Raw genomic sequence first — 21,909 nt, 5'->3', positions numbered from 1 at the left:
AGAAGGGACTTGGCTAATGGCAGTTTTCATTATGGTGATGATAATATTCTAGAAGAATTTCAGCTTTATATTACAGGAAATAATATATTATAATTAGGATGTTCACATTTCAGAGTAGAATTCAAGTTCAACAGGGATTTAGCTTTCCACTTGTACTTAAAAACCCAGACAACAGTAAGGCTTTCAGTGAGCTGTGTCTTCTCTGAGAGAGTAATTCAGTTCTTCCTAATAAACTCAAGAGCTGGTTATGTGAAGAGCTGTAGGAAGTTATTTTCTTTACGATTTTATAACAGAGGAATGTTGCAGTCGGCTTCTAAGGAGAAATGGGGGTTAAAGGCAGGCGCTTGCAGTGGTTTGGGGTTTTTGGGCTAAGTGGCTTCCCCAGTAAGTTGTGCTGTTTGAGAAATGGTGTGAATGTGTACATTTAGGGGTGAAACTCTGTATTGCTACGTATAGAATAGAGCAACAACTTTAAATGTGGTTCTGTAGAAACAACGTTAGAATTGAGGTCCCTTTTCCTCGTTTTCTTCTCAGATTCCTAAGTCAACATAAGCTGCTTTTTCCTGTCTGTGCATAAGCAGCACCGATAGAAAATGTCTCTCCTGCTGGTGGCTCGTAGCTTTTGTCCAGGTGTGACAGAGCTGCAGAGCTGCTGCCGGAGCCCTCGGTCCATCACTTGCGCTGCCAAAAGGAACTGTCCCGGTCATGACGGGACCTCCTGCATCGCGCTGATCTCATGGCTTCCCCAGCTCCTGCTTTGAGGTGGCTGTGGTTGAGGACGTGATACCGAAACTGCCAGTGATGCCCAACCTCCTGTCGTTGTAAGGTTTTGCCATGGGAGGTGCACTTTGCTGTTAAGCTTTGTTCCTAGTCTGGTGTGCTGCGGCCACTGCCCGTTGTACCGGCGCAGCCCTTTCCCACCGAATTAAAAAGCCTTCGGCCATCAACTGCTTTTGTCGTGTGCTGTAGGTATTTAGAAATGTAAAATTCAGGAATCGATGGGACCCTGTTGCTTAAATCACGTTTGTTCTTTTTGCAGGCAGCTACGCCCCATCTGCTGTTCTCAGGCAGATCAGATTGTCTTTCCTTGGTTCCTTTTTGCTGCTGCTCTAGAAACTCCCTGCAGGACCTTTTTCATCTCCTGCTTGAACGTATGCATGACCGGGCTTCGTTTTTCCCACTGTGTGCCTTCGTTTAGACAGTGCTGTGTTATCTGCCACCTTGAGCTCTTCTTTGTTTTCCTCTTGACCTCACAAAACAAAAGCTGGGCGAAACGTCTCGTGTCCTTTCAGAAAACAGGACGAGGGAAGGAAGAAAGAGCGACTTTCTCTGCCTGTCGCAATTTCCGCTGACCTCTTGCGTGTGGGTGACAGACTTTCAGCACCGCGTTCCAGTGAGACGGTGCGAGGAGGCTCTCCGTTTCCCAGGGGTCCCCTAGTTTTACAGCTGTCTGTACCAGTTGTCAGCTGATTTCACAACGAAAGCTGGGTTGAAGAAGATTAGGGGATGGGCTCGGGTCTGTGAAGCGGCCCGTAACGCGGGCGTGCTGCGTCAGCAGCTCGTCTTGCCCTTCCTCCCGGGTTTGGCAGTGTTCACCCAGAAATACAATTTCTGAGACTGGAACTCGGTGCGGTGGCAGCAGCCCAGGCAGAGGCACCGGTGGCGATACTTGTCGAGGACTCGGTGTTCCACCAGCGACCCAAAGCGTCGTTCTGCGCCCGCCCTCAGCCGGAGGCCCTGGCAGGCTCAGCGGCGCTCGGGTCCTTGGGAACGGCTGGGTCCCAGGACAGGGTCACGTGCCACCACCTTTTTTTGGTTATTTATGACTTAAGGTGGTGGATGCAGCGGTGTGTTCATCAGGCAGTTTAAAGCGCTGTTAGTTTTGTCTTACTATTTTTGGGTCAGGGCAGAGGGAGTAATGACTTGTTCTTTGCCCACATAAAGCACTGGGTAATGCCGGGCTAAGGAGCAGCCTCTTTGGGTCTCTCTAGGAAAAGCTTCAGTGATCATTTTCTTTCTAATGTGTATTTTGAGACCTGCCTTTTACCTAATCACGTGCCTTGCAGATTTTATGTTAATGTGGTTTCATTATCCAAGTCACACGCGTCAAGCGAGGCGAAATGACTGTCAGGAGGCTGTGTGTGTCAGCAGCGGTGCTTCTGCTGCTCCGACTTCCCGTGCAAATGGGTTTGTTTTCCTGAGCAGTGTTAATTGGCGTTGAATTTTCTAGTTCTGTCAGCTATTCAGTTAGTTTATTTCAGATGTGTGCACCGCTGTTGGGTCAGTATTTAGCTGAATAGCCTACTGGAATTTCCCAGTGGCGTGCTGTTAGATGAACTTGGCATCTCTCTGGTTCTCAAACTGTACCTGATGTAAAATTAAGCTTGGTGAGAGTCTCAACTGTGTGTTATCTAGATTTACTGAAGACTTGCTTTATTGCTGGTGGGTTACCAGAGGTGAACGCTGTGAAATGACACAACGTATTAGTGATGGAAACAATATCATACCATTCTGTTTGTAATTAGGATTACCAGGGAGTTTAATAATGCTTCTTTTCTCCAGCTCAGTATTTCTCCCAGTTCTGAGCCAGAGTCTGGGGCACAGCTTGCTAAACATGAGCCTCTGTTTGCAGCTTGAGCTGGATGAGATCCAGCTCTTTTATTTTTTTCCTTCTTCCCCTCGGCTCTCACCTTTCCCTTCCCAAAAGCCAACCCTCCTTCCCCCTCCACCCTTGGATGTGTCAGTGAGGCTTTGCTGGGACACCGTGGTGGGGAAACATCCTTTGACTGTTAATAGAGACTCCCCCGCAGTACGCACGAGGGGGCTTTGAGTGTGTTTTCGTTTTGAACAGCAGGCTTTTAACGAAAGCTGGTGGAAAGCATCGTGAAGAAGCCTTTCACACGTGGAGAATGTGAAACACAGGCTGTCTCGTGTATCACATGTATACACACACATATATATCTCCTCTGTCACTTATGTGTACATGTGTGTATGTACATGGGGTAAAGCTGAAGCCTTGTAAAGAATCTATTTGCCTTTTCCTGCGGCTTGCTTTTGCAGTTTAAATACAGCTCTGCCTTCAGCTTCCTTCTGCAACAGGAACACTGTGCAGCCTGGTTATAAAAGGAAAGTGGAGATGATTTTTTCTAACAGTTTCTTCTAATATCTGCGTGGCGATTTCTCTGCAAGCTCTCCCTAGCCCGAGGCGGAACTGCTGCGCCGAGACAGCTTATGGTTTAGTGGTGTGGTGCTGCATGTAATGGGAGCGTGCTCAACCGGGTACATAGCTGCTCGTTACCTTGAGCACGGAATATTTTAATGGCGAGGGCATGCCAGAGTCCTCTCGCTGCTTTTGTGATCGTTCCAGGTAAAAGCCTCCTGTGTGTGTTTTGGTGAAGGATTTTTGGATGACCTACAGCTGACTCGGTCCAGCGTACCCTCACGGCCTCATTTGCATTTCCACTGAAAGCGCGCTCTGTTGCTCAGCGCTCGGAAGGCTGCAAGGCAAAGCTGGACTGCTTATGAGTACTGAGCGTCCACAATACCTCTTGTATTAAAACTTGACACCTATGTGTTTGATTAAAAGCTTAATAATCTTCCAAAGGCTTCTGGTTCTGAGCAGAAGATTGATAATCTAATGCTTTGTTTTCTGTCCAGAAGCGGAATAGGGCGGCTAAAGCTAGATGCAGGCGTAGTTGGCTTATTTGTTCCCTTAAAGCACTTTATTTTGTGAAACGTGTGTGAAGCAAAAACCTGTGTTTTATCCTCAGCACCTAGCAGCAGTGGAAGAAAGAAAGATCAAGTCCCTGGTCGCCCTTTTGGTGGAAACGCAGATGAAGAAGCTGGAGATAAAACTTCGCCATTTTGAGGAGTTGGAAACCATTATGGACCGAGAGAAAGAGGCAGTAAGTAACGGTTCTGGATTAAATCGGTCACTGCAAGGGTCTGTGTATGCTCACAGCTGGAAAACAAGCTGGTTCCGCTGTTCCTCACCTTTATGTGGGTCTTTCTCCTTCAGCTGGAACTCATGATTACCCCCACACTAGTGTTTGAGCCCTCTCCTTGGTTATCCAGCATCTGCTCTTTACTGTCAGCAGCAAACGGGTGATACCTTGGCTTTGCTTCCTAATCCTTACTCCTGTCATCCCAGCATGAGTGTGGAATTCTTCCTGAGCATCTGCATAGGCCTTAGCGCACGAATACCTGACGTAAGAATGGCTTCTCCCTGTAAAGAGAGTGAAGTGGGTGGAAACCTTCCTTCCCTACGGGAGGGGAAACCAGCCCTGTCTGCCTGTCCTTCCTGATCCAGTTTAGACTGGAGACTTGGTGTTGAGCAGGTAGTTTGGGGGGTTTTCGGAGGGCATTCTCAGTGGCTCTTGGGAAAGTCCTCCAAGCGGGACGTGGTAGGAGATGGATACGTGCTCAGGAGCAACAGCCGCTCGTCGTGCGGTGATGATGGGTTCGCCTGAGCTGAGAGGGCAAGAGCAGCTTCAAGAGAAGGGGAGGAAGCCACGGTGTCAGGAGATGGGGAGAAAGGGGTTGCTCGTAGGGACCAGGAAGGAATCCAAATGGAGCCAAGCTGAGCTGGCAGATCTAATGACGAAGCGTGACCGAGGAGGAGGAGCTGGGCAAGCCAAGCGAGGAGGTGGTTAGTTTCTGTCCTCAGTCGAGTGAGGCTCTCAGCCGGGGTGCAGGCCTCGACTGGGGTCCAGCCCGCCGAAGGAGGGGGTGACACTAAGAGCACCTGTATACGGTGCAGCCCAGGCAGGGCTGTGCTCGCGTGGTGGCACTGTTAGTGACTGGAAGCTTGTCTGTCCCTGAAATCAGGGTGTAATGAGGAAGAGAGGCCGTCTCTGCCTCCCAGGGGCTGCGTTACGCACCGCTTACTAACTGTTCTGCCGTCCCTAGAGCAGCATACTCTGAGAAGCGGTTTCTCCAGCTACTGTGAAGATGACCCAAAAACTTTGTTTTTATCAGAGCGCAGTCAATTTTTTTATTTTCCTGTGGTACGGCTTGCTCATTTTTGTCGATAGGCAATTGCTTTAGATGTGTGGAAGATACTGACTCGTAATTCTAGGGGGTTTCGCGTTTGCCCTACCGTGTGAGTCTAATGAATTTACATCCTCACTTTGGCATTAATCACGTTGATGGAGTTTGACAAACTGCCGTCTTTCTGTTGTAGCAGAATGTCGGCAAGAATTTCGGGATTGCTCAGCATCCTCCACCATTTGTGTGGTGTTTGCCTCTGACACTGACTGGCAGCTCAAGAAATGGACCTAACTATTTTGAAAAGGTTTTCTGTGGATTTCTTTCTTTGGGGGACATACTCTGTTAGTGACAGGGGTTTTTACATTTTGAGGCATATGACATTTTCCTTTTTAAAAATGTGCATACCAATTTTTTTCCCTGGGCTTTCCAGTTGTTAAATTCAGTCTTTTCACCTGTCACTGTGGATATTTAGCGGAATAATTAAAGCAAAAAAATTCCTTCGTGCCATTGCACACTGTGCCTGCGTCCTTATTTGCTGCAAGGCCTTTTTCTTACAGTAAAGGTAAGGCCAGTGTAAGTGTTGAAGGAAATCCGTGCTGCAGACTTGGAGGGTGTTAGATTTTAGGCAAAAACCACATTTACTTCAGTGTTTAAGGTGAAGTAATTTCGGTGCTGCCAACTCTGTGTGCAACCGGGGATCCTATTGGCAGGACCCAGAATTTGAGGCAGCACGTGAATGCTTTCTCTGCTGCCTCTGCTCAGGGAGGAGTTACTGGCCGAAGATGACGTTGTGGTACAGCGATGGTGGCTGTAGGAGCACCCACTAAGCGCTCGTAATAGTCCCTCCTAATTGTGAACCGCTTCGCCGCAGCGCAGAACCAGATTTGGAGAGCGAGAGGGTCGCATTGGTGACTGCGCGCCTGAAAACGGGCCGATTTCGTGAATCGGGCTGCGCGGGGAGGCTGCGGGGCAAACCGGTCCGTGCTGCCCTTCCTTAAGGTGCCGAGCTCCTGCCTGGCGCCCGCTGCCGGTACGCCTGAGGAGCAGACGCAGACCACGGCAGCCTGCCCGCCGGCGAGCGTGTCGCTGCCGGTCGCCTGCGTGCGGATCTGGGGGTACGGCTGTGGGTCGTGGCCCTAAAGCTGCTTCTGAAATGATTGCAGCAAATGCCACAACCTGGTACGGAGCTGGGTGTGTCGGGCTCTGCATCAGGTTGAAGACCAGCTCGTGTCACGGCTTGGGTTCACCTGCCTCTTTCCTCTGCCCAGCTGTCTCTTCTCATCCTGACGGGAGGGGACGTGCGGAAGGGAAGTTTTCACTGGTTTTCCTAAGTACAAGGTGTGTTCTCAGGCACTGGATGCTCTTTGGGGTTACTTGTAAAGACTTTGGGTTTTATTTAAGCTGTAGCAGGGTAGGGCACCGTAAAGGGAGCAAAGCTGGAATACAAAAGAGTAGAGAAAGCCCATACAAAGCACGGTGTAGCCATACTTCTTGCCTAAGCCTTTGTTTCGGGTCATTTGCAGTAATTCTTCCCTGAACTGCCTGCCACCTCCCTGAATCTGTTTCCACACATGCACGATTACACCATTGGTGTACGTACCTCTTCGTTTTATCAAGTTCTTCCCGCTAATGTCTCAGATTGGTCAAGGAAAAAGGAGTCATGGCAGCATGAATAATCACATTGTAGTCCCTACATGCAGAAAACCAGCCCCCAACAAGGAGAATGCATTATTCATGAGGCGCTGTCCCCATCTGGTTCTGTGGGTGAATGCGTGCTCTGTCGCGTTGCGTTTTCACCCGTGCTTTGTCAGCAGTCAAACTGCTGCACACAAAGTGTTGATGGAGCTTTGGGAGTTTTGGAGAACTTCTGCTGGGTGGATGTCTCCTTGGCAACCTGCTTTTCAGATGGATTATGGAGCGTGTCTTAAAGTACGCATGAAATATTTGTAAACTGGTCACACAGACCCGTGTGTCCAATTGCGTCAGAGTAATAGATGTAGAAATGCATCACGATTTCTTAAATCCGTGTGCCACGGGTGTCCTTAACTGGACAGGGATCAATCATAAATGCCCAGTAGTAAGGAATACTTTCTGTAGCTATTTTGTCTTTTCATTTTGGGCTTGCTTGCCCCCTGTGTGGCTTCATAATAAGCCAAAGTAGCCTATTTTATGTTAATTGGCCTAAATTTACATAATAGTGCAGATCACTGCTGTCTGGCTATCACGATGTCCAAGTCTTAAAGGTACGGAGTAGGGTCCTGCCTGTAATCACTGAGCTCGTGTTACTGCACACACGTTCTGCTCTGGTCTTGCTCTAGCAAATCCCTTTCCTTTCCTGTTCCCCCTCGTTCCAACGTGCAGAGGATCGAGCGAAAAACGTGCAGTTTCTTCTAGAGTTGTGTTAAGGCTGAGTGCTCCGCGCAGGACAGTGATGTGTTGTGTTACTGTGAGGTTCTTTAGGACAAAACAAGGTGAGTTTGTCTGTTCCAGCTGGAAAATGCCCCGGATCCTTTACCAAAGCCTGCTGCAAATCGCAGGTGTGTGTCATAGGATAGGTGTTTGACCTGCAGAAACGTGTTTTAAACGTGTAGTTCCTAACTTCACCGTGCCTTTTTCCCCCTTTTTGTGACACAGCTAGAGCAGCAGAGACAGCAGTTGCTGACAGAGCGCCAGAATTTTCACATGGAACAGCTGAAATACGCTGAGTTAAGGGCTCGCCAGCAAATGGAGCAGCAGCACAGCCAAAACCCCCAGCAGTCTCACCAGCACTCCAGTGGGCCTGGGATGAACCCCCTCGGGGCACCAGCACATCCAGGCTTACTGCCTCATCAGCAGCCCCCGCCGTACCCTATGATGCACCACCAGATGCCACCACCTCACCCACCACAGCCAGGTAAGAGCTGGAAGGAGAAAATCCCCTTAGTTAATCACCGTTTGTAATAGAGTAAAATCAGAGGAAGAAGCGCTGCCCGGTGAAACTGCACGCGGTGTGAGGACGGTCTGGGTTGCGTCGGGGTTTGTGAAGGTGCTGCGTATGCAACAGGAGCAGGGGTTGCTGGAAAGAGGAGCTCTGCTTGGGCTGCAGCTTCTTGTATGGCTTTTGCCCCTGGGCCAGGTGCGTGGGGGCAGTTTGGGGAGGAGGTATCGTACCGATGGATGACCATCAAAAGGAAGGAGTGAAAGAGCGCCGGGCTCCTCTCAGCAGCGCCCCGTGACTGGGCAAGAGACGATGGGCACAAATTAAAACATGGCAAGTCTCATCTGGACACAGGAAAATAGTTAGTTTGGTTTTTTTTTTTTTCCTGTGAGGGTTGTCAAACCCTGGAGCGGAGTGCGCGGTGAGGCTGCGGAGTCTCCACCCCTGGGGACAGTCAAGCTCTAAAGCGATAAAATGGAGCTGCCCTTCGTTATCAGTTTCAAATGGTTTTAGCTCGTTTGTATTTCCTTAGACGTATTTCCTTAGACTTTTTTTGTGCCCAGTGATCTCTGCACCTTCGAAACCAGTCATGGCCTCAAATTCTCCAGTTGGTGACACCCCTAACTGTATAGAAAAGCTTCGGGGAAGGGAGCGGAACGAGCAGCAGAGGCAGGAAGCTCCTTGCGCAGTTGCCTTCGGCAGGACGCCTGGTTCTGGTGTGCTCCCGTGCCCTGCTCGGGGCTTTGCTTTCCGGCTTCTGCCCTTCGGTCATGCTTGGTGCCGGTGAGAGTCGCGGAACCGTGTTGGTCAGAAGGGTCACTTGGGAGCCTGCAGCCCGGAGCAAGGCCAGGGGGACCAGATCGCAGGGGGCTTGTCCTTTTGAGCTTGGCTATCCCCAAAGGTGGAGATACTCCTGAGACCAAAGGGTGGAGAAACTGGGTGGCGGTGTGGCTGTGCCTCGCCTCAGAGGAGGAACATCCACTGGGCATAAAAATACTACCGCCATTTATTCAAAACAACTCTGTGCTTAATGGCAAAACTGACAGCCCTGCTGTTAACTAACTGAGCTGCTAACAGCATTTGCAGTCTCACCCTTAAACCATTTTACTGCTAAAAGGGATTGGGACTACCAAATGTTGTGCTTCTGCTGTGAGGATGCTTATGGGAATTGGAACTGAAGGCTTTGCTTTACTTGCTCAATGTTGTTGAAATGATCATTTCGAATAGAATGGCACCACCTGACACGTAGTAACCTGATTGTCTGGCTGGACCCCGGCGAAGGAGGATAGCTTTTATCAGTTTTCAACTGTTTGGCCAAAAACTGTTCTAAAAGAAGACCTGATCAGTTATGAGCTGAAGGTATTGCAGCAGATCTTGCACGGGCTGCTGCTGCTGAAGAAGCTGGAAAGTTTTGGGGGTGATAATCAAAAATAGGATGTGGTGGCAGAAAGCCTGCAGGAGCTGAGTTTTCATCTTGGGAAAAGGCCGGGGTTAAAGGCGTGGTTTGGGAAGGAGTAGAAGTGCGTAGGGAACTAGCGGGGTTTGCAGAAGGCCTTGGAAGTGTGAAGCATCTAATCCAACTGCCTGCATCTGCCCAGTAATGAGTTAGGTACAGCAGATGGAGAGTAATGCTCGTTGGAGGGGAAGGCAAGGGTTAGTTGTCGTGTGGTCTGGGGCTCAGGCTAACTAGCTTTGTAAGAGATCAGTGAGCTCCTGGGTTCGTAGGCACTTGTGGACGAAAAGTTAGTGCTGATTTTGTTTTGGGAGCTGGTTTGGGTTTTGCTGAAACTGAGTTGGGACTGTGATAATGTACGGTCTGGTTTTCAGATTCAAGTAACATTGGAGCTGAGTTTGTCGTGCGCTGTGTTGACAAGGCAGGTCTGTTCACTCAGCAGTGGAGCGGAGGGACACCCTGTGCCACGGGGAAAATGGCTGGTTGAAAACAGATGAAAGGGGGGGGTCGTTGCGTGTCGTTAGACTAGCTCTTCCTTGCAAGCTGCGGGTGAGAAATGAAGATGTAACAAGATTAAATGCGTCGTTGTATTCACTAGGGGACTAATAAAACTTGATTTCTAATATCTTCACATCCTCGGTTCACATACTGCCTTGTTACTTCAGCCCCATCGTAATCATCCAGGCCCTCCATATCCCCAGTGATCCCTTTCAGTGTATTGTGGGGAGCGTGGTACTGTGTTAATTAGTCAGTACGTCCCTGTTTGAAATTTGATTGAAGTTATTCAATAGATTGACTTTTCCATCACCACCCCCCGCCCCGTTAAGGGCACCAAACTGATGGATGAGGCACAGCGCTTCTGGCTCCTGCGACAGCGAAGCATCTGGCGCTGTCTCCTGCCGCACAGACACGCGGCTGGGGTCTTGCCCTTCACCTCGTCCGACAGTTTGCTGGTTTGATGCTTCTGTGAAGGTTAGAGTCCAGAGAAGGCAGTCTGAAGACAAACCCTTCTGCTGCTTCTACCGTGTCCCAACTGGTCTCGCCTGGAAAGCAGGATAGTCTCTTTTCCTCAGGCTCTGCCGCAGGAGTTCGTTAGAAGTGCCTGCGAAGTCCACAGGTGCCAAAGCTCTTCGGCTTCACAGTAGAGTCTTGTGTAACTTGAGGGCAAGGAAGGAAAACTGAAAAGTTCCCTGTTTCCTCGAGTGGGTTCAGCACTTAAACTCTGAGACAGTCCTGGGGGGGTGTAAACAGGAACTGAGGGATCCTTCAGTCCCCAGAGACAGCGACTCGCAGATTGACCTGGTTTTCTGTGGAGGTAGTTCAAGATGCTCAGAGTTTGACTTCTCTTGGCGAATCACCAGAGGGTGAATCTCTGCTGGAGATACCTCTGTTGTGTGCAGCGGTGTCCAGAAATGTTCCTGACACGCTGACGTGGTCTGCAGTTGTGTTTTGGGTACACACACCCCATGTATTGCGTACACTAACAAATAATCCCTTCTCCCGTCACGTTGGTCACGCTGAGTCTGTGATACAACAGAAGTTCTGCACTTGTTATCCTACGTATTTTCCTTACTTTCACGTTTTTAGGGCGGTTGTGGTGTATTTATTGGACTTGCAAGGCTTGGAGCATTAGTAGTCCAATACTGTCCTGGCAGACCTGTGCATACATAGATCAGTAGCAATTTTTGCTGCTCAGTTGCTAATTTGGGATCCTTTGAAAGGAACTGGCGAGCTTCACCTCGACGACCGCCCATCCCTAGGTTCCCTCGCTGCGTGCCTGCCCGTCTCTTGCAGCGTTGGTGGAGACGCCGAGATTCGGAGAGTGTGGGTCGATGAATTTCACGTGCTGGGGGGGCTGAGGTACGCTTGCGGAAGGGATCTGGAAGCTCTTTCGTGCTGCTCTTAGCCCTGCAGATGAACCTCTGGCCTCAGAGCTGGCGGTGCACAGCTTCCCAGCGCGGAGCTTGGCGTGCTCTCAGGAAAAGGAGGAGCAGTTTCCTTACCCGAGTTCTCAGCTTCTCTCCCTTGACAACCTGCTGTCCCCGAGGTGGCCAATTTTGAGAAACCTCAGTGATGACTGCCGCGGCGTAGTTCTTCAGTCAGGTGTAACGATGTTATTGGAGGCTGGAGGTGCTGCCTGCTGGTCTGCCGAACGGCTCTGCGGGAAGAACCGACCCGTTCAGTTTGCGTTGAGAAAAATCCCCAAACAACTCAGCAGTAACCGAGACGCACCAGTGGGCAGCCTTCCAAAACACATCCCCAAGGGGAGGCTGGAGATGGAAATACCCGGCACAATTTCCTGTTCGGCTGCACGGTTTTAGCTCCAGACTTTACCTTGGTTCTCACTGATGTTTTCGAACGGGTTTCTGACCTTAATAGTGACTAAAAGTGTAACTGTTGGTTCAGTAGGCCGTGAGCAAAATGCCAAGTCAGATGTCTTTAAAGTGATTGACGAAAGCTGAAGAGATGGTAGGAAACACAGCGATGAAAGGATCTGAAAAGGCATTTATACATGAAAGGGGGGAAAAAAAAATAAAATCCTGCTTACGGCGTTTCTGGATTCAGAGGCGGAAGTGGTTGAGCCAAAAATCTCTCACCTAAAAGTTAACAGGGAAGCTTTTTCCAGAAAATGTTCTTTAGCTTAGCTGTCAGTCTCTAGGCATGGCTGGTGGACGTCGCCGGTGGAGGGTCGGCCTGGACGCGGCTGGTGGACGTCGCCGGTGGAGGGTCGGCCTGGACGCGGCTGGTGGACGTCGCCGGTGGAGGGTCGGCCTGGACGCGGCTGGTGGACGTCGCCGGTGGAGGGTCGGCCTGGACGCGGCTGGTGGACGTCGCCGGTGGAGGGTCGGCCTGGACGCGGCTGGTGGACGTCGCCGGTGGAGGGTCGGCCTGGACGCGGCTGGTGGACGTCGCCGGTGGAGGGTCGGCCTGGACGCGGCTGGTGGACGTCGCCGGTGGAGGGTCGGCCTGGACGCGGCTGGTGGACGTCGCCGGTGGAGGGTCGGCCTGGACGCGGCTGGTGGACGTCGCCGGTGGAGGGTCGGCCTGGACGCGGCTGGTGGACGTCGCCGGTGGAGGGTCGGCCTTTGCATCGGCACGGCCGCGTCTGGCTCTGCTGGAGCACAGATTCGTTGGGACCTGTCGAAGAGCTGAAATCTGTCCAGAGTCCAGTGCCCACAGGCAGGTTTGGTGAGGGAGAAGCCAAGATGAGCCAGGAGAGCTCCTCCAGAGGGGAGAGCTCTTGGCGAGTTCCACGTAAAGCAAAAACTTCCCGGCTGGCAGTGGGCGGCGCGCAGCCAGAGGGGCTTCTTGGAGGCTTTCGCTGCTTCTCCCAGGGCTTCTCGTCCCGGGTCTGGGTTAACTGTCTCTTTGCAAGCAACGTGGCTTGATGGTTAAATCTTGGGTTTAAAGCCTGGCGATGGAGCTCTGTTCCCGGTTTGCTGGGACGTACGGTTGAAGTTGATGCTTCCCAGTGCCAGCCCGTGCTCTGACTTTGGCTGCCTTCGGTTTGTCCTCGGGCGCCTGGGTGTGAGGAGACTGGTTGACCGCTGACAGAAGCATGCTGCTGTTCACGGGCACTGGTTTCAGACAAGTCCCCTTACTGGTTCCTTTCCCACATTTTTTTTCATTTACTCCATTTTGACTGCGCTTATTTTGTTCTCTCCGTTCCCCTGGAATGACGGCTTTTAAAACAGAACAGTAAATTGGATTCCAGTTTCACCGTGAAAAGCTGTACCTTGTAATTAGAAAAGGAAATAAAATTCCTGATTTCTTCCCGTGTTACCAGCCTTGCTGCTGGTTGCATCATTTGAAGCACGTTATTGATTTCTTTGTGCTCTGTCCTGGTTATCTGTGAAACGGTGAGAAGTGTCTCGTACTAGTGATGCGTGTGGTGTGTAACACGAGAAACTTCTTCAAATTCTTGGGGGAAGAGAGAGAGAGATGTATTAATAGCTGTCATTAATTAACTCTTCCCTTCGGGGAGGATTTTCAGCTAATAAATAATTCCTGACCCGAAGCAGAAGTGGAACGAGGAGGTAAGGACACACTTTCCACGGCAGCTGGATGAGTAACTTTAATATCCTTCCCCCACGCACTGTGTTTTACATAATTTTCTGTCGATGGTTGAAATATTCAGAAGGATGCTTTGTAAGTCGTTTTTGACTTGCAGTTTTCCAAGGAAGGGTTGTGCATTTCGTTATTTAAAACTTGTGGGTTTAAATTGAGCTACTGGATGCGATTTACTTTCTGAACTGATTGCAATTCCAGGGTTTTTGTGGACTGGGTAAGGATTTCGAGGTCACTCCTTCTGGTAAATGTCTTCTAAGAACTGTCAGCGCTTTCTTTTTATCCATCGTGTGTCACGAGCTGGCGGGCAGAGGGCCCGCAGGGAGCAGCCAGGTGAAAGGAAAGCAGAGTCAGGCGGGCGGTAAATCCACGGCGCCGTCCTACGCACGTGGCGGTGGCTTTGCAAGGCGTGGACGGCGGTTGGGAATACAGAAGCGTTAAAGCCGCGTCTGGTGCTCTCGGGGATGTTCCTGACTGTACGAAAACCTGGCCAGGCCAGAGGCTTCGTGGGCCGGAATCCTAAACAGGAGTCAACCACGGGAGAGCGGGTGCGTGCGGGTGCCGCGGGATGGCGAAGCGACTTGCGCTGTGCTGTCGTCGTAGCGTCTGCAGCGCCTCTCCCGCGGGTCTGAGCGGCTCCGAAGGCCTCGCAGGGATGTATTATTGAAGATCCATGAATATTTGAAGGTTACCGGTGCCGCAGAGCGGTTGTCCTTGCTGCTGTGACACACGAAGCAGCTTCTCGACAAAGGATCTGCTGTCGTACGTGCTTTGCTGGAGAAAACTCATGGTGAGCCCTCAGGTGGGAGGCGGCGAGGCGCCGCAAGCCCGGCACGGTGCGCCTCGGCGCTGGCAGGTGCCCGACTTCAGCCTCCGGCGGCGGCGCCGGGTGAATCGCGCCGGAGGGGAGCGACAGCGGCGCAACTTGCAAGTGAAGTGGAAATCCTGCCTCTTCCCCCCCCCGAGACGCGCTGCTCAATGAGTTATGGCGGTTAATTATTCACAGGTCTTGGCTACGGGGTTGTCCGCTGCAGCGGGGGTGGGGAGAGGACGTGCCAAAGGGAAGGACGAGTCTGGGAGGCGGGTTAGGAGCAGAGATTTCCAGGTCTTCTGAAAACCCTTCTGGGTGGGAAGGAGCACATCTTGCGGTGCTGCGGAGCTGCTCTGCGGCGAAGCTAGCGGGCGTTCCCTGGAGCGGCGCTCTGCTCGTTCCCCTCTCGGGGCTGCGAAACAATTCATTCCGTAGTAAGGGAGCGAGATTCCAGCCAGGCACGGCCCCTGCGGAGCTCAGAGGAACCCGCGCTGCTCCTTTCCGAAACCCTGGCTGCCAAAGGAGAGGCTCCCTTCACGGAGCACCGGCTGCGTTGGCAGATTGATCTGTGAATGGGAAGCAGGGAGAGGTGTGCAGGAGGGTTTGAATCGGCTCCAAGCTTTATGCATCACGCCCCGCCGGCTGCTACAGCGAAGCAAAAATGCTAAAACTGTTTACCACTCCAGTGCCCCTCAAGTAGCTGATTTAATAGAGGTAGAGGCTGATTTAATAGAGATAAATACCTCAGAGAGCCTTTAAAAACTGTTCCTCATCCGTTTCGCTGTAACGTGGGTCTGCAGTTGGCAGTTTGCTAATAGTGGAACGCTTCGGAGCACGCGTTAGGAAACGCCGACAATCTCCAACGTGTAAAGGATTTTTTTTTAGCCTGCTAAATCTCGTTTTATTGAACCTTTTGGCTTTATCTCTTCCTGTGTCTGCTGTGTTTAAGCTCTCCCCCTTATATAGGTCACACTTCCACATTTTATGCTTGAGCCGCTGTCTTGAAGCGGTATCTCTTGTAGCACGAAAAGTATGATCTCTATAGAAACAGGAGCTCCTTTTTTGCCATGTGGTGGTGGTAGTTTCCCCTGGCTTGATCCCAGTTCGGTTGGGTATTGCTTGATTTCTGCTCAGCTTCAGCATTTTGGAGTTCTGGTACGCGTGAAGCCACGCAGTGTGTAGTGAGTCTGATCCAGCTTCAGGTGTTTCTGAAGAGATTGGGGTTTTTTTCATAGTAACGACTTCGTTAGCGCGGAGAGAATCTTGTAGGCATGTGGTGTTAGACGGAGGAGGGCCGAATTACGCTTGGAGAGGTCGAGGCTCCTGTCAAGCAGCAGCTCCCGGGCTGGGGATTTCTTAGCTCCCAACTTTCCTCGTCTTCTGAAACACAGCTCCGTTGTTGCAGTTCTTGCGTTTTTATTCTCTGATCAGCCTTAATTTTGCCAGTGAATAACATCCCTCGTAGCTTGCCAGCGTCTCCTCCTTCTGCCGCGAAGCCCTCTACGTCTTTGGGCCGTGTTTTATCTCCAGTTTCTTGTTCTGGCAAGGTTCAGCCCCTGCCACCCTTCTGCCCCCAGCAGCTTTGAGCGGCCCTGTCTCTGCTCCTGCCCGTCTGCCGTGGCTTCTGCGTGCTTGTAGCTGCAATTGTTTCTTTTTTTGGAGGGGGGTGAAAATACAGGAGTTCATTAAAAACGAAAGATCTACTCAAGCCAGAGTTCTTAAGAGCATAATAATGTGATCTGGGTGTACCAAGTGGCTGCTCTTCCGCTGCGGTGCCTTTCAAGTACAACAGTGGAGCCCAAGCGTGGGAGGAGTGCGAGGATGAGGATGGAGGAGGAAGCAGTGCTCCTCTCGCTTGTGTGAGTGAGATCCGGACCCTTTCCAGTGTGGCAGCGCTGCTCTCCAGCAAACTGGACTTTTCACAAGTCGGGGGGTGGGGGTGTGTACGGGGTCAGCCCAGAGGTTCCCATCGCCGCCTCTGATCCGAGATACAGCAAATGCTTCGTGAAGACCCTAAGAAACAGTGTGAATGCAGCTCAAGCCTTCCACAGTCATACTCCTGAGGTATTCTGATGCTCAGGGGCTGCTTTGAACTGGTGTGTTCCCAGCCGCCGCCAGCCCTACCCTCCGCCAGTTCGCGGTAGCGGGTTCCACGGGGCAACCAAGTTCTGTGAAAAGCGGGTTTTTAAACCTGCAGCGTCAGAATTGCGGCGGCCACCTCTAGTTCTGTATTCAAGGAGAGAAAAGCTTCCTCTTTGCTTCTCCCACACCTTTTATGATCTTGGACACGTAACAAGCTGTCGTCTCGCCCCCCATCCAGACCCTGATGGCCGTTAGTTGTCTCTACGCTGAGGTTAAATACTGCTTTGAGCCCGCTAGGAGTCTTAAACTGACCAGGAACATGCAGCCTCTCAGTAGAGCGAGGCAGATGCTCGAATTCCCTCCTTGCCTATGAAACGACACGAACCTGCAGTGTCTTCTGTTCTGGGCTCTAGGGAATAGACTAGATTTGCAAAAGCAGCTGCTGAAGGTACGAGCTACTCTTGGAAGACTTCTCGCACAGGTAAATGGAGCAGGAGAAGAGAAATTTTTCCTGGAAAGTGACTACTTGGAGTTGAAGTTGTCAGGACGTTTTGTAAGTGAAGAGAGCAGGGTGTCAGCTGCTGAAGTGGCAGATAGCCCCCTTTTCTTCTGTATAGGCTGAGGTTGCTGGTGATACGGTTTGGGGTTTGTTTTTTTTTTCTAATATTTCACCCAGAACCTGCAGCAACTGAGATTCAAGCTGCTGTTTCATACGCCGCGACCGCAGTGCCACAGGTCATCACGTAACATCGGGCATGTCAGAAGTTCCCACATCTGTCCCCTGCAAATCGGGGAAAATCCTGACTTCTGGAGCCTGACCAGCTGCCCTTGCGCAGCTGCGTGCTCCGACCGGCTGTGCTTCGGGGCCGCCCTGTTCGGGCGGAGCGCGTACAGACCCCCGTGGTTTCGGCAGCCTTGCAGGGAGGGGAAGAGCTCCTTGCTTGTGGTCTGCCTGCTGTGCTCCTCTTTGAAGCTCCGAGATGAAGCATCCTTTAAGCTCAGCACTAGCGCAGAACCGATGACAAAGGATCGGCGGTTGGGGGCTGTTGGCGAACGCAACGGCGTTTTGTCTCTCCGTAGCTCTTGGACGCTCCTAATACTGAGGCTTGGAGGCTCAGCCGGTGCTGGCTGCTGTTTTCGGTGACGGTGTTCTCGCGTTGCCTGCCGTGCCCTTTCTGCCCGTCTCGGGGTGAGCTGGACCAAAACAGCTGCGCGAACGCCAGCGGCGGTAAATTCATGCCGTGTCTGCTTAAATCTTCCTCTCTCCGTGTGTTATCCTCGATAGCGCTCGAGGGCAGGGCTGCCATCCGGCAGGGCTGAGGCAGGCGGGAGGAACGGGCTGGCAGAAGCCGTGTGAGGTTCAGCAAGGACGAACGCCAAGCCCTGTCCCCGGGAGGACTAACCCCGAGCAGCAGCTCTGCAGCACAAGGGCCCGTGGGTCCCGGTGGGCAGCGAGCCGAGCGTGAGCCGGGGCGACCCGCAGCGTCCCAGGCTGTAGGAACAGGAGCACAGGCAGCAGATGGAGGGATGTGGTTATTCCCCCTCCCAGCTGTTAGGCCACGTCTGGAGGATTGGGTCCCCCAGTGCAAGTACAGCATTGGTTAAACTGGAGCGAGTTCAGCAGAGGGCCACCAAAGGTGGTCCAAGCACTTTCCCCATGGAGAGGCTGAGGGAACTGGGCTTGTTCAGCCTGGAGAGGAGAAGGCTTTGGAGGGACCTGCCAGCAGCCCTACAGTTCCTGGGAGGGGGTCACCGAGAAGACAGAGACAGGCTTTTCAGTGATGTGTGGTGGGAACAGGGGGCACAAGCTGGACTTGTACGGGGAGGTGGCGCAGCCTCCCTTCCTGGTGCTTTTAGAGATCAGTCAGGTCTTGACAAAGCCATGAGCAACCTGGTCTGACCTCAGAGCTGATCCTGCTCTGAGAGGAGGTTGGACCAGAGGCCTCCTGAGGTCCCTTCCAGCCCGAGTTATTCTGCGGTGGAGGTAACACTAAAGTCCTCTTGCTGCGGAGGAGGGGAGGGCGGATGAGCCACACTGAGGAACGTCCAGCTCAGCCTGCCTGCAAACGGGAAACCAGACACTGGAGCTGTTGTTGTGTAGGGGACTTGGTCACCTTGAGCCACCCACAAAGGCTGCCACGTCGTTTTAGGAAATGTCTCGTGTTTCCTCCCGCCTTTAGGTGGTTGACAGTTCCGAGGGGCTTCTTCAAAACACTTCACCATCACCAGAGCAGAAAATATTTGGTTAATAGTGGGGACAAAGGAGGGGATTAAAGGCTCCAATGTACTCAGCTTTTCTGGTTGGCTGCTGCTGCTCTTTAATATATAGCGATGGAAATACCATGGTGTGCGCTGCAGGCTGCTGATCAGCAGTGGAGTGTGTCCAGGCATAAACTTGGAGTTCTTTTCCTTTGTAAACGTTTGAGAAATCTGATGGTTCTGTAGAGCTTCGTGTCTGCGGCTCGCAGGTCGCTAGGCTGGCTCCTGTGATCAGGCAGCGGCAGGTTGGCACGTAGACCTCTCGCTTGCATGACCAGGAGTCCAATATTACGTTTGCTTGATGCTTCAGAGTCCCTGGGAATTTAAGGTGGCTCAGCACCTCTGCCACCCATCTCCAGGACTGTGTGAAGCCAGTGGGCTGGGCCGGGCTGGATCCTTTTGCACGTGGCTCCGGTTTCAGAAGCACCTACTGCCTTACGCCGTCATCCTGCCTTGCCTTTGTGAAGGACAGCCTGTCTTTCTCAATGGGAGGTTACTGGTTTAAAGTACCGTGGAACTACAGGCAGAGACCAGCCACCGAGGGCTAGACAAGCTGCCAAGGGCTTTAGATGTCCGAGATGGGCGTCTTCTGGAGGGCCGTGGCTGAGCGGGGCAGACTTGTGTGGTTGGCCAAGGCACCAAGCGCGGGGGGAGCGGAGCAAGTCCGTCTGTGTTGTGGGTTTTTTCTGTCATAACACTTGTTCAGTAGATATTCCTGCGTGCTTGGAGCGCTCTTCAGTGGTCCCCCTGGCTTTCTGCAGAAGGGTGGTGATGGAGAAGGATTTGGGATGGCTGGTGGACTTTGCCTCTGTGGGAGCGTGGGACGCGCCCCTCGGTCAGAGGCGGCTCTGCAGGCATTAAGCAGTGGCAGGTCCCGAAGAGCAGGGTTGGCTTCTGATCACCAGGGTTGTTTTTAAAGGGCAGATTATTCTTCTTCTGGGTCAGGCACAGACCAGCCCACCCTGTCTCACGCCCAGGCTGTGCTGACTCGCTGGTGGGCCCGTACGGCCCTGCCGCTGGCTGGAGGCTGCTGGCTGAGAGCTGTAACCTGTTCCAGGCAATAGCTTGTGAGCCGGGGCGATTTCCTGATGTCCTAGAAAATGGAAGTAACAGACATCACTGAAAGATCGCTCAAAGCTCTTGTTCCGAAGCTGAGCATCAGTAGGAGTTAAGAGTGTTTGCAGCGAAGTGTGAGCTCGGTCCCAAATCCAGAGCTCCCCCTTTCCTGGCTGTAACTGCTGGTGGGGCCGTGATGCTTTTTGTTGGAGGATGCTGTCATCACACTTTATTTCACATAATTGCCTGGGGTTTGGGGTGGAATGAGCTCTTCTGGAGGAAGCCTTTACAATCCGTGCTTAATAGCTGCTTTTCTGACTAAAATACTGTACCTTTATGTAAGTGTGGAAAAGTAAATGTAATTGGATTATGCAAAGTAATCTCTTCAAATGAGGTTTTAAAGCATCAATCAGCAAGTTGTAGGTGTCTGAAGCTGGGCGATTCTTGCAGTTCCTTTATGCGGCTCGACACATCGAGGTCTCTCACGCCGCTGATGTGGAGGGAAGACTCACTGGAACCCTCCCTCACACCAGAACGGGGGGTTTAGTGGTAGAAACTTCCGTACAGCACGATTTTTAACTGTATGATTTCAGTTCTCCCATGGAATTAATCCGCCAGGCTTTGTGGCTGCTCTTTTTTTCCCTCCTCCCGTGCAGTTTGCTCCCCGCGCCTTGGTTCCGATCGCTGCCGAGCTCCCTTTGAGCAGGGCTTCCCTGAAAGCGCCGGGCGGGAGGGCGGGGGTGACCTTGCGCCTGCCGCTTGTGCTGACCTTCCCGAGAGGTGACGGACGCCCCCGGCCCTCCCTGAAGGGAGCGCGTTGACTTTGGGGGGAGGAAAAGGCGTTTCCTTCGGTGTTTGGGGCACGTACGGCGCTGGGTCTCGGGCACGAGACTTGTTTCTCGCTACTCGGAGAACAGCTGGGCGCTGCTTTTCCCTTCGGATCGCTCCCACGCGAGTCTCACCGTCGTGTCTCTCCGCTGCTCTTGCAGGTCAGATGCCGGGGCCCGGTTCGATGATACCTGGACAGCCCATGCCAGGCCGGATGATGCCAAGCGTGTCGGCCAACATCCATCCAGCCGGCGGTGGTCCCCCCCCAGCTGGCATGTCCCCCATGTCGGGAAATCTCATTGGACCTCGTGTTCCTCTCGCGGCTCCGAATGGCATGTGTAAGTGGATCTCCAGTGGAAAACGTTTGGAAAATACCTGGTGCTCGCTGGAAAACTCGGTGTAGCTGAAACCCCTTTATCTGCTGCAGGAATGATGGGATCTGTGCACGTTGGCAGCCAAAGACTGGTGCCAGAGGTGTGCTTTAAGTGCTTGTCTCCCCTCTAGGCATCCAAACATACTCCATTGTCCCTTATTTTATTTATAACATCCCTTATTTTATTTATATCATCCCTTATTTTATTTATAACATCCCTTATTTTATTTATGATGACACTAAGGCTCTGTGGTCATCATCAAAAACCTCTCTCGACTTAAGTCTGGGAGAATGCACCGCAGAGGTTGGGGATTTAACTCGCAGCTCAATCCTTGAGTAGCGCAGGTCAGAGCATAATTCACTTCAACAGCACCTTACAGAAGACTTAGCACTGTGAAATTAGAAAGAGGAAGTCCTGATTAGGAAGAGGCAAAATATTGGGAATGTCCCTTACGTGGTATAAATACCTGCGCCTCCGAAAGTGAAGCTGCTTTGTGCCAGCCAAAAACCGGCAGCTGAAGCCAGCTCTGACTGGGCGTGAGAGCGTGTCCAGACCCGGGCAGGGAAAGCAGAGCCGGCACGGCTGGGGCAGGGCGCTCTGTCGCGATTTCCTCGATAAGCTTGTCTCTGTGGCTTGCAGCCCTGGGACGCGCCGCTGGTCTCCTTCGGCGCGGTGGGGTTCACCCCAAAAACGTTGTTTAGCGTGACTGTCACCGGACAGGCAGGGGTTGTGATCGCTGGCAGTACCTCTCCCAAAAAAAGGAGTTGGGAAAAGCCATCGTCCCGTGCTGGCTTCCGCTGAAGGGAGCTGCTGAGGAGCACTGACTCACCGGTGTTCACCAGCGCAGGCGTGAAATACTCCGTCCTGGTGCTGTTTTAGTTCAGGCATTTACTCCTTATTCCGCTGCTGCTCTAGCTTTCCGTAGCTTTCCTTCCTTTTTCTGAGCCTCTACCGCTGGGAATATCTGATGTCAGGTTGTATTCCTCCTCGCTCTCTTCCCTTATCTTAATTCCCTTTTTTTCCTCCCTGCTAAACAAGTCAGTCATGTTCCATTAACATCTCCTCTCTGCGC

The 21,909-nt window shown here is 52.1% G+C and overlaps 1 protein-coding gene across 1 annotated transcript in view; it reads left to right on the top strand.

Annotated features, from left to right (window-relative positions):
• The window catches only part of SMARCC1 (SWI/SNF related BAF chromatin remodeling complex subunit C1), an 84,890-nt gene that overhangs the window by 61,482 nt on the left and 1,499 nt on the right, over positions 1-21,909 (top strand). Inside the window, exons 25-27 of the mRNA XM_086466319.1 lie at positions 3,771-3,905; positions 7,624-7,882; positions 20,625-20,801. Coding sequence (XP_086322445.1) covers positions 3,771-3,905; positions 7,624-7,882; positions 20,625-20,801 — 571 coding nt within the window. The remainder of the gene's footprint in view (positions 1-3,770; positions 3,906-7,623; positions 7,883-20,624; positions 20,802-21,909) is intronic.

This window comes from Leptosomus discolor, chromosome 6 (genome assembly GCF_034619465.1).
Source record: "Leptosomus discolor isolate bLepDis1 chromosome 6, bLepDis1.hap2, whole genome shotgun sequence".
In the NCBI taxonomy this organism is placed as follows: domain Eukaryota; kingdom Metazoa; phylum Chordata; class Aves; order Leptosomiformes; family Leptosomidae; genus Leptosomus; species Leptosomus discolor.
Note: the sequence above shows the minus strand (reverse complement) of the source record. Positions and strands in the feature narration are given on the sequence as shown.